This window comes from Blennius ocellaris (genome assembly GCF_963422515.1).
Source record: "Blennius ocellaris genome assembly, chromosome: 18".
Taxonomy (NCBI): Eukaryota; Metazoa; Chordata; class Actinopteri; order Blenniiformes; family Blenniidae; genus Blennius; species Blennius ocellaris.
This window is the reverse complement of record NC_137667.1, coordinates 11,680,843-11,694,902: the sequence shown is the minus strand read 5'-3', so window position 1 is coordinate 11,694,902 and position 14,060 is coordinate 11,680,843. Positions and strand designations below refer to the sequence as shown.

The 14,060-nt window shown below is 42.1% G+C and overlaps 1 protein-coding gene across 2 annotated transcripts; it reads right to left on the bottom strand.

Moving 5' to 3' along the window:
* Nucleotides 1-1,970: 1,970 nt before the first annotated feature.
* On the bottom strand, nt 1,971-13,956 carry thbs1b (thrombospondin 1b). Of its 2 annotated transcripts, none has more exons than XM_080514405.1 (23): nt 13,763-13,956; nt 13,547-13,627; nt 12,798-13,357; nt 12,527-12,602; nt 12,074-12,157; nt 11,789-11,898; nt 11,431-11,556; nt 10,371-10,467; nt 9,305-9,478; nt 8,904-9,080; nt 8,636-8,809; nt 8,316-8,443; nt 8,034-8,186; nt 7,575-7,793; nt 7,349-7,456; nt 6,814-6,973; nt 6,297-6,415; nt 5,126-5,360; nt 4,810-5,037; nt 4,425-4,696; nt 4,228-4,325; nt 4,017-4,156; nt 1,971-3,906 (listed from the first exon to the last, which is right to left on the bottom strand). In XM_080514405.1, the coding sequence occupies exons 2-23, from the start codon at nt 13,608-13,610 to the stop codon at nt 3,899-3,901; spliced, it is 3,510 nt and encodes a 1,169-aa protein (XP_080370531.1). In that variant the 5' UTR covers nt 13,611-13,627; nt 13,763-13,956; the 3' UTR covers nt 1,971-3,898. The 2 variants fall into 2 exon arrangements, with proteins under 2 accessions (XP_080370531.1, XP_080370532.1); XM_080514406.1 differs by having other exon boundaries at nt 13,547-13,624.
* Nucleotides 13,957-14,060: the final 104 nt, after the last annotated feature.

The window sequence follows — 14,060 nt, the reverse complement described above, 5'->3', positions numbered from 1 at the left end:
CCTGTGAAGTAATCCTGCATCCTCAGCACTGAAGAAAAGTTGTGTTTATTGCATCAACAGAGATGCAGCCACAAAGCTAAGCAAAGTCTGGAGGTAATGTCAAAGGCCAGCAGTGTGCAGGACAACATGTTTGACTTGTGATTGTGTGTCAGCTCAGTTCCTAGTAACTCAGGTCTTACTCGGAAGATTTGCTCATTCTTGCATTTTTTTTTGTACATCACAGGTCTGTGTGACAATAGCTGAGTGGCTCTGAACATGTTTCCACATCAGGGTGTTTCTCGTTTTGGTGTGTTTCTCTGTTGAGTTTCTTTCATTTGACCTTGTTTGGAGAGGGTTCCAGAGTTTCTTTGGATGTTGTTTACCATTCACCAGGTTTCTCTACAGATTAAGTCATTTTTGGGGGGTAAAGCTTATTTACTGTACACACATTGATTGGCAGTAGGTCTCTCACAAGTAGCTTTCAGATTGTGTTCTCCAATGATTTTCATACTTGTGGTGGAGTTTCTTTTGCCCAATGTTGAAGAAAAAACCCCAAACAAAGGCACATTTGGTCCTTTTTGCTTTGTGCTCACGCTGGTATTTCTAATGTTTAGCCAACGATCTAAACAAAGTGTGTAATGGATATGCACTCTGATGTGTACTCCATGGCATAACTTCCATAACTTCTAAAACAATGCAGAGCACTGAACTAAATGCCATCTAATCTAAGAGGAATATCTGTGGTAAGTACAGTAGATGGAGCCGCATAAAGATGCAATAGTGACCACTCTACTTCTCGGCAACAAAATGCCCCTTTTAACTCTGGAATTTGGGAGCCTATTTGTGTCAGTCTGAAAACATGGGTATCTCCAAATTAACTATGTGTTTAAGTTAAATATAGTGAATCTACTGGATGGATGGATGGGGAATCAAAACTAGTTTTGAAGATACAACTCAAAATTGGAGTATATGTATTCCTCCGTTGTGCACAAGAAGTCAATTAGAAGAAGATTCCTTTATTTGTTATCCAGCAACTTTGAATTTGTCCACCCCCAATATGCACCGTCCACAGTAGCACTAGTACTGGTACAAGTAGTAGTACTACTATTACTACTACTACTACTATTGCTACTATTTGACTATTTTGGGTCTGCTGCAAGAAAATCTTTGGTTCTCTCTGCCTTGAGACTTTCGCCCCAAATTCAGTCAAACCATAAATGAGTTGGAAGCTGAAATGAGAGCTGCTTGGTAGACTACTACACCGAATGAACAGAACAAACATGGGTTTAATTTCACATGGAGCATGTGAGAACATGTGAGTTAATTTGTCATTACAAATCCATACATATCCACAAGATATCCATTACAAGACATAAGTGACAGTTTTTAAGCCAAAGACACAGACAGAAATGGGAAGAATTCAATTCTTGTAGATCTTCAAAAAAGGGCTCATGGAAAAAACTTGTCAATAAATCTGCCTATTTTCAAGTGGTTTGCGGTTCAGACTTTGTTCTGACTGTGTGAGAGTAGTTTTGGAAAAGTTTTATATTTTATATGTGTTTTGTCTGTGTTATCTGCCACTCAATGTCAAGGTTTATGTCAATCTAATATTTGCAGAACTCAAAAAGGTCACGGAGCTCAAGGTGAAGAGCAGACATCCTTGTTAGATTCCTCATGTGACCTTCATCACAGAGATGATGTTTGCCTCCGTGCAGAAAGAAAAGCCTGAAGGTATAAGTCCGTCTGAACTTGAGGGGAAGTGGGCCATCATTTTGACTTTGACTGTATTTGAGTTGAGCATTGAATCTGCAGCAGAAATGATTAAATCTGCTCGCCTTTGTGATTTATTCCAGTGGGAAAGGAGCCCACAGTGGGTCTGCTCTGAGTCATCCACAAATTGTTGTATAATGTAAATCACAGCTGTATTCCCACCACATCTAAACAAGCTCTTGGAGGAGCTCCAGAAAAAAACAAAAATAGAGACAATGGAGTGTATTTTAACAACTATTTATTGTCTTTAAGTATGTAACAAAATAGTCGCATTTTGCTTTGTACAACTAAGAAAATGTTTACAGGCAAGCAAAACTAATTGTACAAAAATAACAGTAACATTGATACACAATAACAAAAACAAAGTAAAAATGATAAAGAACAGAACATCCTCACGTCAGTGTGCAAACCGTTTATACAGACGGACATGTGGCCTTTTGTAAGGCAACAAATCCTGATAAATTATTTAAATAGCAATTATCTACACACACACTCACACACAAATCAACCTCTCACAAACAGCTAAGACCAACAGAACAATAATTTATCTGCTAAAACTCGCAATGGACATACATGATAAATCAAAAAATTATATATATATAAAAAAGAAATCTCCCATTGTATTGTCATTTTCACTGGAGTAGATCAGGAGAACGGGAGCTCTGCTGTTTACGGTTTGTAAATGTGAAACTTATTATTTACAGCTCATGCTACAGTAGCTCTATGATGTCCGTCATTTCAAAGAATATGAAAAAAAGTAATTAGGTTGTGTTTTTTTGTGTTTAATCAGATATTACAACAGCAATGAGGTAACAATTGTACATTATAGATTTCCTTTGTTTTTCATCTCTCTGAAGAAAAAGCATTACACAAGTATTACACTTCATAAACACCATATCTGAAGAATACCTCATTTTCTTTGTACAATAGGAGATGATAAAAGAAAATGACAAGAGAAGCTTCTTGTCTTTGAAAAGCATTTTTTGTCACTGTGATGCAGATCCTGTAATTTGAGAGTAGATTAAAATTTTGTTGATTGCCTACATTGTAGACAAGAGTCAATAAATTACACGCATTTACACAATTTCATCTAGAAATTTTCTGAAGATGATGGAGATATTTCTCTATGGCTCGGTTTGTGATGCCAAATGGGGAAGTTGTTATGGGTTTTGCACAAGCTCCAGCATTCTTATTTGAGTTATTCACATGTATTCTTCTATCTGGTTTAAAATTTGATAATTGAAACTTTTAATCCTGAGTTATTTAAATTATACCAGATGAAATCAGTAAGACCTCGTATGTAAAAACAACAACAAAAAAATGTAATGTTGTCCTTCCTCGTCTCCACAGTTCTTCTTGATCAGAGATTCTTAGGTAGATCAGTTAACAAAAACCTTTCTTATTTCATTAATGGCTAGTATTCCACACACAGCACATGCATGAACACGAACACCCACAACACCACGCTCCCTGGTATTTCTCACTTGCAGCACTTTCGACAGTTTCCTTATGTTTTAAGTCCAAAAGTTACAATAACGAAAAAGAAGTGTTATTGCTGTCTTTATCCTTTCAGTCCTCATAGCTTGTATCATTCAGATTCTATATCCTGATCAGTTCTGCAAAAGCAAAGGGAGTGCTCAGTTTTATCTTTGGGATGTCCATCCAGAAAGAACGGTAGAAAGGCACACAGGCTGAAGAAGTGACAGTTTAAAAGAAAAGCTGAGAGAGATGTAAAGGCTTGGAAGTGCATAGTTTTCTATGAAGTGCCGTCCCACGCAGAGATGAATGAGGTCTTTCAGAGAGCATGAAAGCAGGCTGGGTTGGGAGAGAAAGTTCTTGATGTCCTACCGGTCAAACTAAAGGGCCTTTTTTTTTTTCCTGTTGACCAGCTCAACCTGCTCTCAGGGATGCTAAGGGTGGATCTCTGATCCTCAGCTGGAAGGCACAGCTGATTGGTCATCTGGACCAAAACCAGCTTCAAGTCACTCTGAGGCTGAGCACAAGCCCTTCGCACTGTTCGAGTGCGAGTGTGCGTGCCACAGAAGAAAGCGTTGCAGAGATAAATCAGTCCCTGGACTTTGCATGAGAGTATATAAGTTCATACTTTATACAAAAAAGGTGCATTCCTCAGAGCTTCCAATGCCAAGCATTAAATGTCTGTTAAGAGAGAAAGATATTGTAAGGAATTAGAATTATTACTCTTATTACATAAGTATGAAAACAAAAAGAAGCAAGCACTTATCAATTAATTTTAAATAAAGACTTACCTCTGCATTCATACTTGAGGTCTGAGAAGTAAACCATCTCTTGAGAGAAAACAAAAAGACCTAGCCTTCCTCCAGCATATGTCTTATCATACATGGTACCAGAGTCTGCCATGATCTTCTTCCCCTCATACATCACAACTCTGTAGAAATAAATGTCAAATCAGCTTCACATTGCAACATCTGTGGGTTTTCCTCATTATATAATACCTACCGAATAAGTCCTGTTCTTGGCCTGTGAATCAGATGCCACCTGTAAGCAGTGAAATCCTTCCATCCAACATTCTTAGGGTCGTGCCAGAGGGTGCGGACCTAAATCGTGAAGAAATAAAAGAATTGCACGTTAATGTGATGTTTTCATCTGGAATCACACGTTGAGATCACCAACTGAAGCAGGTAAAGCCGTCATACCTGTCCAGGAGTGTTGCCCGTGTGCCACAGTGCATTTCTGAGGTGCTCGCCAGGTCCGGTGGTGGAGTTGACCACTTTAATGGACAGGCCAGAGTAGCCCTGGGCTTTGGTGGGTTTGTTTGACCAGTAGGTTTGTGTGATCTGTTTCCACATGACGACATAAAACCTGGAGCTCGACTGGTATCCAAACACAAATCCAGCATAGTCATCGTCCCTTTCAGTGTTGATGAAGAAAGTCCCGCTGAAATCCACTGCATTGAACTCATGGTAACCTGATGAAGAATTTTTTTTTTACTTTGATGAAGTGCCAAGAGAGGATATTAATAACATATTCTTGTGGAAAGTTCTAGCACACAGGCACAGCACGCTATTGTTTAATACTCACCAACAGCAATACCAGGGTCACAGTTGACTGTTTGGACCAGTTCTTTGCCCTGATGCCGAACAACCCAGTTAGGATCAATCTGAGAGGTGCCTTTTGGATCCAGAGGAACCATTTGGAACTTGCGGAAATCTGTCTGACTGATGTCAAAGTTCTCAGGACACACGTCATAGATGTCAGGCACTTGGTCCTGATCAAAATCGTCTTTGCAAGCATCTCCACGCCCATCACCTGCAAAATATACATTGAATATGAACCAATAATAACAATACTGACAACGTTACTTGAGAAGAGTTATGTCATGGCCAGGCTTTCTCACCATCAGAGTCCAGCTGGTCAGGGTTAAAGGCCAGTCTGCAGTTGTCTTTGTCATCGGGGATGCCATCGTTGTCGTCGTCATGGTCACAGGCGTCTCCCTTGCCATCTTTGTCATGGTCGGCTTGGTTGGCGTTGGGAATGTACGGGCAGTTGTCCAGGTTGTTCTGGTGGCCGTCCTCGTCAATGTCCTGGTTGCTGTCGCACTTGTCGCCTACACGGTCATCGTCTGAATCCAGCTGCAGACGTTTAGGAATCAGGGTTAGCACTTGATATGAAGCAGCACGGCTCAATAAGCTTGAGCATATTAACATAGGTCACAATAATGTTAACTCTTTTTCACAACTCTGATTTGTGCTGCTCTTCTTCTTTTCTTTTCTTTTTTAAATCTCCAATCCCCCTGCTTTCTATACGGACCTTTAGGCTGCAATCACATTCAGAAAAGCCGCCAAGCTCCATTGGCCAACATCATTCCCCAAGAACACTGTCCTTCCTACTCATTTTGGTTTTTGAGCACAGCAAGCAGTGTTAAGTAAAATCATGGCACTGAGAAAGACCAGTTGAATGGTATGCGAGATTTAAAAAAAAAATAAAATAAAAAAAATCTTCTGTCTCACTAAGCACAATGTTTGAAAGCTGCATTTGTGTGCACTTTTTGTTCTCTTTGGACCGATAAACAACACAGCTGCACTGCATCCATGCCTGGGCAAGCCCCTCTAGGCTTGCAGTGAACAATTCAGTCTTTACAAAACCACATCAGTTCAGACTTCGATGCCTCCCTTCTTCCCCCGATCCTTCTCCTGATTCCCGTTATTCAACACATTCCTATTTCTCAGTGTAGCATGGCACAGGTGGACTGAGCAGGCCTGTGCTGCGCTGACAGGGCAGGGCACATACCCCAGGGCGAGTCCATTCCTCACTAATATCCAGCCTCGGGCCTCACAGTAGTCCGCTAACATCAATGGGCCATTGAAAAAACTCAGAGTCCCCCACCACGCCTTATTAAACTGATGCGCCCCTGAACTGCCGACAGGATTATCTCTACCATTACAGGGCGTAATAAAGCTTATACAGCTACATAGGACTAATCGCTGGGGCTCCCTCTCAATTGAAAGAAAGATATATGCTGTGAAACAGAAAAGGGCAAAAGTGTGTGTATGGGTGTGTGTCCACACCTGATCAGGATTATGTTCCAGAGGGCAGTTATCGCACATGTCTCCAACTCCGTCGAGATCCGTGTCTCTCTGGTCAACGTTGTACACGTATGGACAGTTGTCTTTTTCATTGAGAATGCCTGGAGGACGAATCGCGAGATACCATATGAAAATCTTGGGAAAACAAATGTCAGGCTATCAATGTCTCAAAAGCTTGTTTTACATATTAAGATCCAATGGTATTAAAAGGACTGAAACTAATAAAAAAAAAAAAAAATGTACAATCAGATCTTGAAGTAAAGACGGCACAAAAAAACGTTTTTCCAGATTACTTGATTTGCACATTTATGCGCATATTCATCTTGATCAGCAATAATCACACCAACCACAGTTAGGTTCATAAAGAGTATTTTTTAAAATCCCTTCTAGTATTGGGGATGGATACTTTAATGTTGTGGCAAAGCTACAAGAATGGTACAATCTCAGACAGATGTTAAATTCAAAATGAATTTTTTAATTGTTTTTGTAACTTTATTACCATCTCCATCGATGTCCACAGCACAGGCATCTCCTTCACCATTGTTGTCCGTGTCTGTCTGGTCTGGGTTGCTGTTGTATGGGCAGTTATCACAGCGGTCACCCACATCATCGCGGTCGTAGTCATACTGCCTTGGATTGTACACAAATGGACAGTTGTCCTGTTTCAAAGACACAAAGAGTGGGTGATCAGTCTTCAGGTGCACTGCTTGTCATTTATGGTTTGCACTCCATTATTCACAACGAGCGAGTGATGCAGGGTTGAAAAACCATCGCATTTTTGGGGCCTGTCCCGAGATCTAATGTTGGGATTAGCTGCATACAGAGAAGCTCATTCAGAGCTGCACTTCAGTGATGGAATTTGGGGTTTTGGCTCAAGCCAGAAAGAAACATTTGCCTTCCTGCTGAGCGCTCTCTGCTTCTTTCCTTTCACATTTATCACACCGCATGACTGATGAATGCAGGAATCACAATTTCATAGGATCTATACAGACGCCTTACAACCAGTTATATGCTATGTGTGAATTTCTACTTACCCTGTCATCAGGAATGCCATCATTGTCATCGTCATTGTCACAAGCATCCCCAATGCCATCTTTGTCATAATCTTCTTGCCCTGAATTAGGAAGATTGGGGCAGTTATCCTGAAAAACAAACAAACAAGGAGAACATTGAAAAAAAAATCACAAATATCCAAAATAATTTATTATATCATTGTAAAAATGTGATTTCTCAGAGCCTTGCAGCTTCATTACTACACACCTTTTTGCAGTGGTAGGTGGCATTTTCCACACAAACCAAGTCAGAGTTGGGCCATCCGTCCAGATCTGTGTCCTCTCCACAGATGTGCCCATTGCCCGCATAGCCAGGCTTGCACTCGCAGCGATACATGGGATCAGCAAAGTGTCCAAGGTAGTTGCAGCGAGCATTTTTGTTGCAGTCATGGCTTCCATCAAGGCAAGGATTACGGGGCGTGCACACCTGCATATCAAAAAATGAGAGGATGAGTAGTGATCACACTGGTGCACGTCGGCCAAATTCATAGCAAGTAACTTGGAAACACTGACATTCACCACAATGAACAAGCATGAGTCTGCCCTGGAGAAACAAGAATAGCTATAACCTACACATTTCTTTTCCGTTAGTGCTACTTTATCAACTCAAATCTTTCTCTGTTTGTTTTGAAGTTTTTGTTGTTGTTTTTTTCTGAACTGTACTTGCCTGTTTGTTTGCAGCAGCCTGTTCCACACCGCGGCCAAATGGCTGGGCTCCCGAGTACCGAGGAGGACACGGCAAACAGTTGTATCCAGGGTCTGTGTTCTCGCAGCGATGCACGCCATTAAACTCAAAGCAAGCATTTGGAACTTCCTTGCACTTTCATATGAATAAAAAAATAAATAAAAAAAACACAACAGCAGAAATCAGTTATTGTGGCATTTGGTAGGCGTTGGAGTAGGCATGAATCCATGAATGTTACAAAGAAATAAAAGAAATATTTTCTACCTCATCAACATCTTTACATTTGATGCCGTTGCCGGAGTAGCCAACAGGACATTTTCCACATTTCCAGGAACCATCAGGGAGACTGATGCATTTCGCTCCAGCAAAGCAGGGGTTGGACAAGCACCCATCTGTCAACAACAATGCAGTTTCACAATCAAGACCATTCTGAGTTTACTCCTTTTTTTTAAAGTTCTTTTCCTGTAATGATCTCATTTTGCTTTTAAATTTACCTGCTGCCAAAAAATAAAAAATGTGGTAAATACTTCTATTAAAGATAATTGAATCATGGAGAAACTCTGCAAGTGATTAACGTGACTCACCAATGGGGCAGGCTTTCTTGTTGCACATCTGGGTGCCTTTGGCATCACCAACACACTCTTTTCCCCCGTACTTGGGCGCAGGGTCATTGCATACACGTTTACGAGTCTGGACACCACCTCCGCAGGTAGTAGTGCAGGTATCCCAGGGAGACCAGGGTCCCCAGTTGCCATTTACTGATTAAGAAAATGAGATATTTTAGGGATTATTTCTAACTTTCCTGTGGATAATGATGAAAAAAGCAGTATGTGCAGGGCACATTAGACTTACTGGGACACGGAGACATCTGACATTTCTCAGTTTGGCGGCCCTCTCCCTCACAGTCCTTGCCACCCAGCTGGGGGGTGGGGGAGTTGCAGAGGCGGATCCGGGTGATGACTCCAGCTCCACAGGTGACTGAGCAGGATGACCAGGGTGACCAGTGGCTCCAGCTGCCATCCTGCTTGACTGAGGATCCAGGAAAAAGGTTAAAGGTCACATAAGAGAAAGCAAAGAGAGGACCACTGCAGCATAATATTACCCCCCCCCCCCCCCCCCCCCCCACCCATAACAAATTACATCTCAGAGACTATGGTAAACAAGCTAGATTACTGAACTCAACGGAATTTTACTATTAAACACGATGTGCCTGTTATTTGTGCAGCGTTAATGGACATGTTGAGTAAACTCACAGCGCTTGTCACACTCCTGGAGGTAGCAATCGCGAGTCTGCACAGAGGTGCCCTCGCAGTTGTTATTGATACGGTCGCAAGAGCGCCCACGCTGCTGGATGCCCCGCCCACACGACACGGAACAATGGGTCCATTCAGACCACGGCGACCAGCCGTCCTCTGCATAGTCGCTCGCTGAGCAGGAGGGAGAGGGAGAGAATATGAGAAAGAGGGGAAAAGGGAGACAATAAAAGAGGTATTCCAGTGTGGCAGCACCCCCTCACAAACACCCTGAACCCTAAATGAGGAGGGAAAACTCTAAAAGCCGAGGGCTAATGGTGTGGATTTAACTGGGACTTAGACACAGAGAAGGCCTTCTGTTGAGTGCAAAGTCAGAGGCCTGACGCTCTGAGAGAAGCTGGAGAAACAGAAAGACCCAGTGTTTTCAGAATGTAGAGGGATGCCCCATTGGCTTGTGTTTTTCTAAAGAGGAAACAGATTTTGCAAACATTGCGCTGGATGTGTAATGACTTCAACAAGTGGCTGGATGCAGGATGAACGCAGGAGCCCATGTTTATTTAGGTTTGAGGGAGGCCTTTCAGCCAGGAGTGCTTAGGTATGCAGAACATGTCACTTCCTCACATGTAAAAGATGGGATTTTCCATCTGTCTTTCACCAATTTGCCAAATTACAGCCGTTTCAACTTGAATATTCAGGGATGTTTCAACACAAAGCACCAATGTTCCAAACGCATAAGCACCCTTTCATTTCCTCTGATGTTATTACAGTTAAATCATCTTTAAAATTAGCATGCTTTCTGTTGAATAGAAACCTTCACATCAGGGGGAAATATTTGTGGCTTTTTTATTTTATAAGGCAAATAAAACAGAAACGGCTCTCTCAGTGAACAGGACACTACATGAATGCCCTGTCTGTTAGTTGAAATGTAAACATTCCAGCTTATGGGGGCTATTTGTGACATTTATGGTGCAAGCTTTACATTGCCGTAATCACCCCATGTGCTTCAATAGCTATGCAGGTTGTAAAAATATGTGTTGGATAAAAAAAAAAAAAAAAAAATGCTTACGTGTTCCACAGCGAGGACAGCACTCTCCATCAGGGACAGTAGCATTAGCACAGGGAATGAGGGGGCAGGAGATCTTGCGGCAAACGGTAGCAGAATTCTGCACACAAATCAGATTTATGATTAGACATGAGAGCAATATATGAATGTCAACCACACGTTTAGTAATTTTCTTCCAAATCCATTCCAGATGCTGCCACATGACAAAAGGATTAAAGTAATGTGGAGTTAATAGTTGTGTAAACCAATTTAGATTAGTGCGTGCTATATGATGATTTTGTATTCAAGTCCGTGCAACCAACTCATTACATCCCCTGGTCAGCATGTGAGTTTGTGCAGATTTACAATGCCGGAAAAGCTGAAATAAAACAAACAAACCAACAAACTGAGGCCTGGCTCAGAATGAAGACCCCTGCAGACAACCACCTGCTCACTGGGTGAGGGGGTTGAGAGACAAGACCAAAGTCCTAATAATTGATGTGGGTTCCTCCATGGAGCTGGACTGGGCACTGAGCCCTAAACAAGTCAAGTCAGGCTGCCAGCACAACCTGTGTGGGTGCATTGTGAATGACTCAGGCATAACAACTGCCTCCAACTACACATGCTAATCTTCTCCCTCCTGGATCTCGTCACTGACGGGGAAGAAAAAGTAAACGGGTATAACAAGTGTGTATCAGTAGAAGAGGAAATCGGTGAATACAGCAAGCATTAAGCATTTGAACGAATCTCTTCTTTCCACTTGTCAGAGCCAATGTCTTGTTTTTAATTATGGGCAATGGATCACTTAAAGCCCAGATGATGCCCTCAAGGCCACACTCAAGTTGAACCTCTGACAACAGACTTATCATTAGACCAGTAAAGGCGTTGGCTGTCTGCCAAGCCGTCACACTTGCAATTACTGACCAGACCAGTGGAGTGGTGGTTAAGTGTGTGCGTACAAGTGTTGATGGTCTTTATACAGAAGTGCAAAGACAAGTCAGACCATCGAGTGTGTCCCCCCTGCATGTGTGATTAAACACGTAGGTCACAATAGACACTGATGAGATCAGGTTAAACACCTCACCTGACAAGTGCACTCAGTGCAGTCGTCCACAGTCCACTCGTCTCTGTTCTTGCGCACAATTCCGTTGTGGATGCAGACACCGCTATGAATGCCAATGCGGTTGTTAATCAGCTTGTTCTCATCCGTCTAGAGGAAACAAAAGAATGCAAGGATTAAAATAATGTTTGTTATTGACTTTCGTAATTTTTCTGATCGGTAAAATTAAACCTTTTTTTCAGTGTTACCCTGTCTCTTACGTTAGAAACTGCTGTTTGTACTTGGTGCAGCTCGACAAAACACCGAAAACTTACAGACACACATACAAAAGCAGCTAGAAAGGAATACCACAGGCAGATGGGAATTATGATTTTCTTCTTACCAGTTGGCGAAGCTCGTTGGACAGCTCTTTGACCACAACACCAAGACCCTTCAGTTCTTTAAACATGCTGACCAGATCCTCGCAGGAGAAGCCACAGACCATCTGCAGATCTTCAGATGAAAGAAAACCCAACAACAAACATAAACCACATTGATTATTCATATACTTCATATTTCATTTGTTAGTCTTTGCTCATTGAGCCACGACAGATCAAACACAAGTAAAACATATTATGCTATTTTACAGTCATAAAAAGTGTCTGTGTAAGGGAGTAATTGTATTTACCTTTTGTCTTATGTCCTGTGTACTCTGTTCTGATGGCAGAGGAGCCGTTCAGGTTCTTGAGGATCATGGTGTCAGTTGTAATTGCTGCAGGAGAAATAATGCTTTTGATAAACACTGATGGAATTGCATTTATTTTCATTCGTCATTTGATATTAAATTGTGGTGTCTGTATCATATGTCAAACATCACACACCAGTATAAATTATTCTGAAAAGCTGAGAGTGCACAGTCAAGAAAACAAACTTTGAGACTGCTGTAGTCCGAATTAATTTCCATCCGGCATTCCTCAGTGACAAATTGTAAATAGCTTCTTAGGGAGTGTCTTAAGTTATAATCAGTAGGCAAATTAAGCATGTGTGCACTTCTTTGATAAGGACCTGCTATAACTTGGCAGTGTAAGTGAGAGATGAATGATTAGTAAACACAGGAGACGTGTTGCTTGTGATTACTCACAGCTTTGGCATCCTTTGTTGCGGAGGATGGCATCCAGTGTTGTTCCAAACACAAAGCGCACGTTTTGTAGGACCCCCTGCAAAAAAAACACGTTTTATTTAGGCTCATATCATGTAATAAAACCCGCGGATTACTGCAACTGCAACTGCAAAAAATATCGTTGTCCGAATGTGCGTTTTTACGCATGGTGGCACAATTACGCATTCAATTGTCAAAGTTTAAAGTGGAAGCAAACTCATTCAAACTCAGTCTTCCATCTGTAATGACTCACCATAAACCTGTCCTTCACGGCTCCCTTGCCCACCCGGAGCTTGGCGCTTGCAGGAGTCTCCTGCGTCAGGATGCTTTGAATGGGCGCATCCAGCTCCGCGCTGTTCACCTCCTCGCATCCCGCGTACAGCTGCGCGCGGTCCTCCTGCACGAACAGGGTGATATTCTTCCAGTGACCCGTGGCCAGGTCCACATCCTCGATGGAGACCACCTGCTGCTTGTTCTCGGTGGAGAAAACTATGTCCAGGGTGTTCGCTTTGCCGTTGGAGACGATCTCAAACACGGGTCCGGAGCCGTCCTTCTTCTCCACGGTCAGCAGGCTTCCTCTGGTCCGTTTGAACTGCTTAAAGTTCAGCAGGAGGAGGAAGCCCCTCTCGGCGTGGATGGAGTCGATCAGGTCCCTAAAGGCGCTCTCGGGGACCGGGGGGATCAGGTCCGGGTTGAGGATCTTGTAGGCGGGGCTGTATGGGTCGTCTCCTTTCACAAGGGTGACCCCGTGGTTGGTACTGGGGACACGGACGAGCTCAAACAAGTCATACACGCTGTTGTCCTCTCGACTCTCTGTGGGTGAATAATAACAAGCAGTCAACTTTTTGTTGTCAGTTGTTTTCAATGTTTGTGCACTTCTAATATTCTAAAACCACCCCAGCTGTTTTATTATAGTACCAATAAACCTTCATCTGAAAATACATTGAATTTCCAGAAAAAAAAAGTTCAAATTCATTATTGATTCTGTTTAAATAAACTCACCTGCGATTCTGGCACTGTCGCAGGTCCAAAGCATGAATAACAGAAAAACTCCTGTCAGCTTCATGGTGAAACACCAACCTGCTGCAAATAACGACAAAAACCCAACAGTCTAACCAGTTATCACATTCAAGTCAATACCAGACACAATGCATTCAAACTCAATAAAAAAAAACCCGATATAAATGATGCAGCAGCAAACATAGATTTACGACTCACCTGCTAAATTAAATCAGCAGATCCAAAATAATAAAATCCCCCAAAATGTGTAGAAATCCAACAATATTCCTCGAGCATGGATTGATGGAAGGTTATACGAAAGTAAAAAAAAAAAAAAAAAAAGTTACACCATAGAAAAAAGGAAATAAAAAATCGTGTGCGGTGCCCTTAATTCAAAACTTGACACTTCTGCTATCGACCGCTAAAAAACTCCCTTTTAAGCCGAAGGGGGGACAAAGTGCTATTTAAATAGTTTGATGCCATTCCTAAGAAGTGGCCTCGTCCAATCACGGTGAGG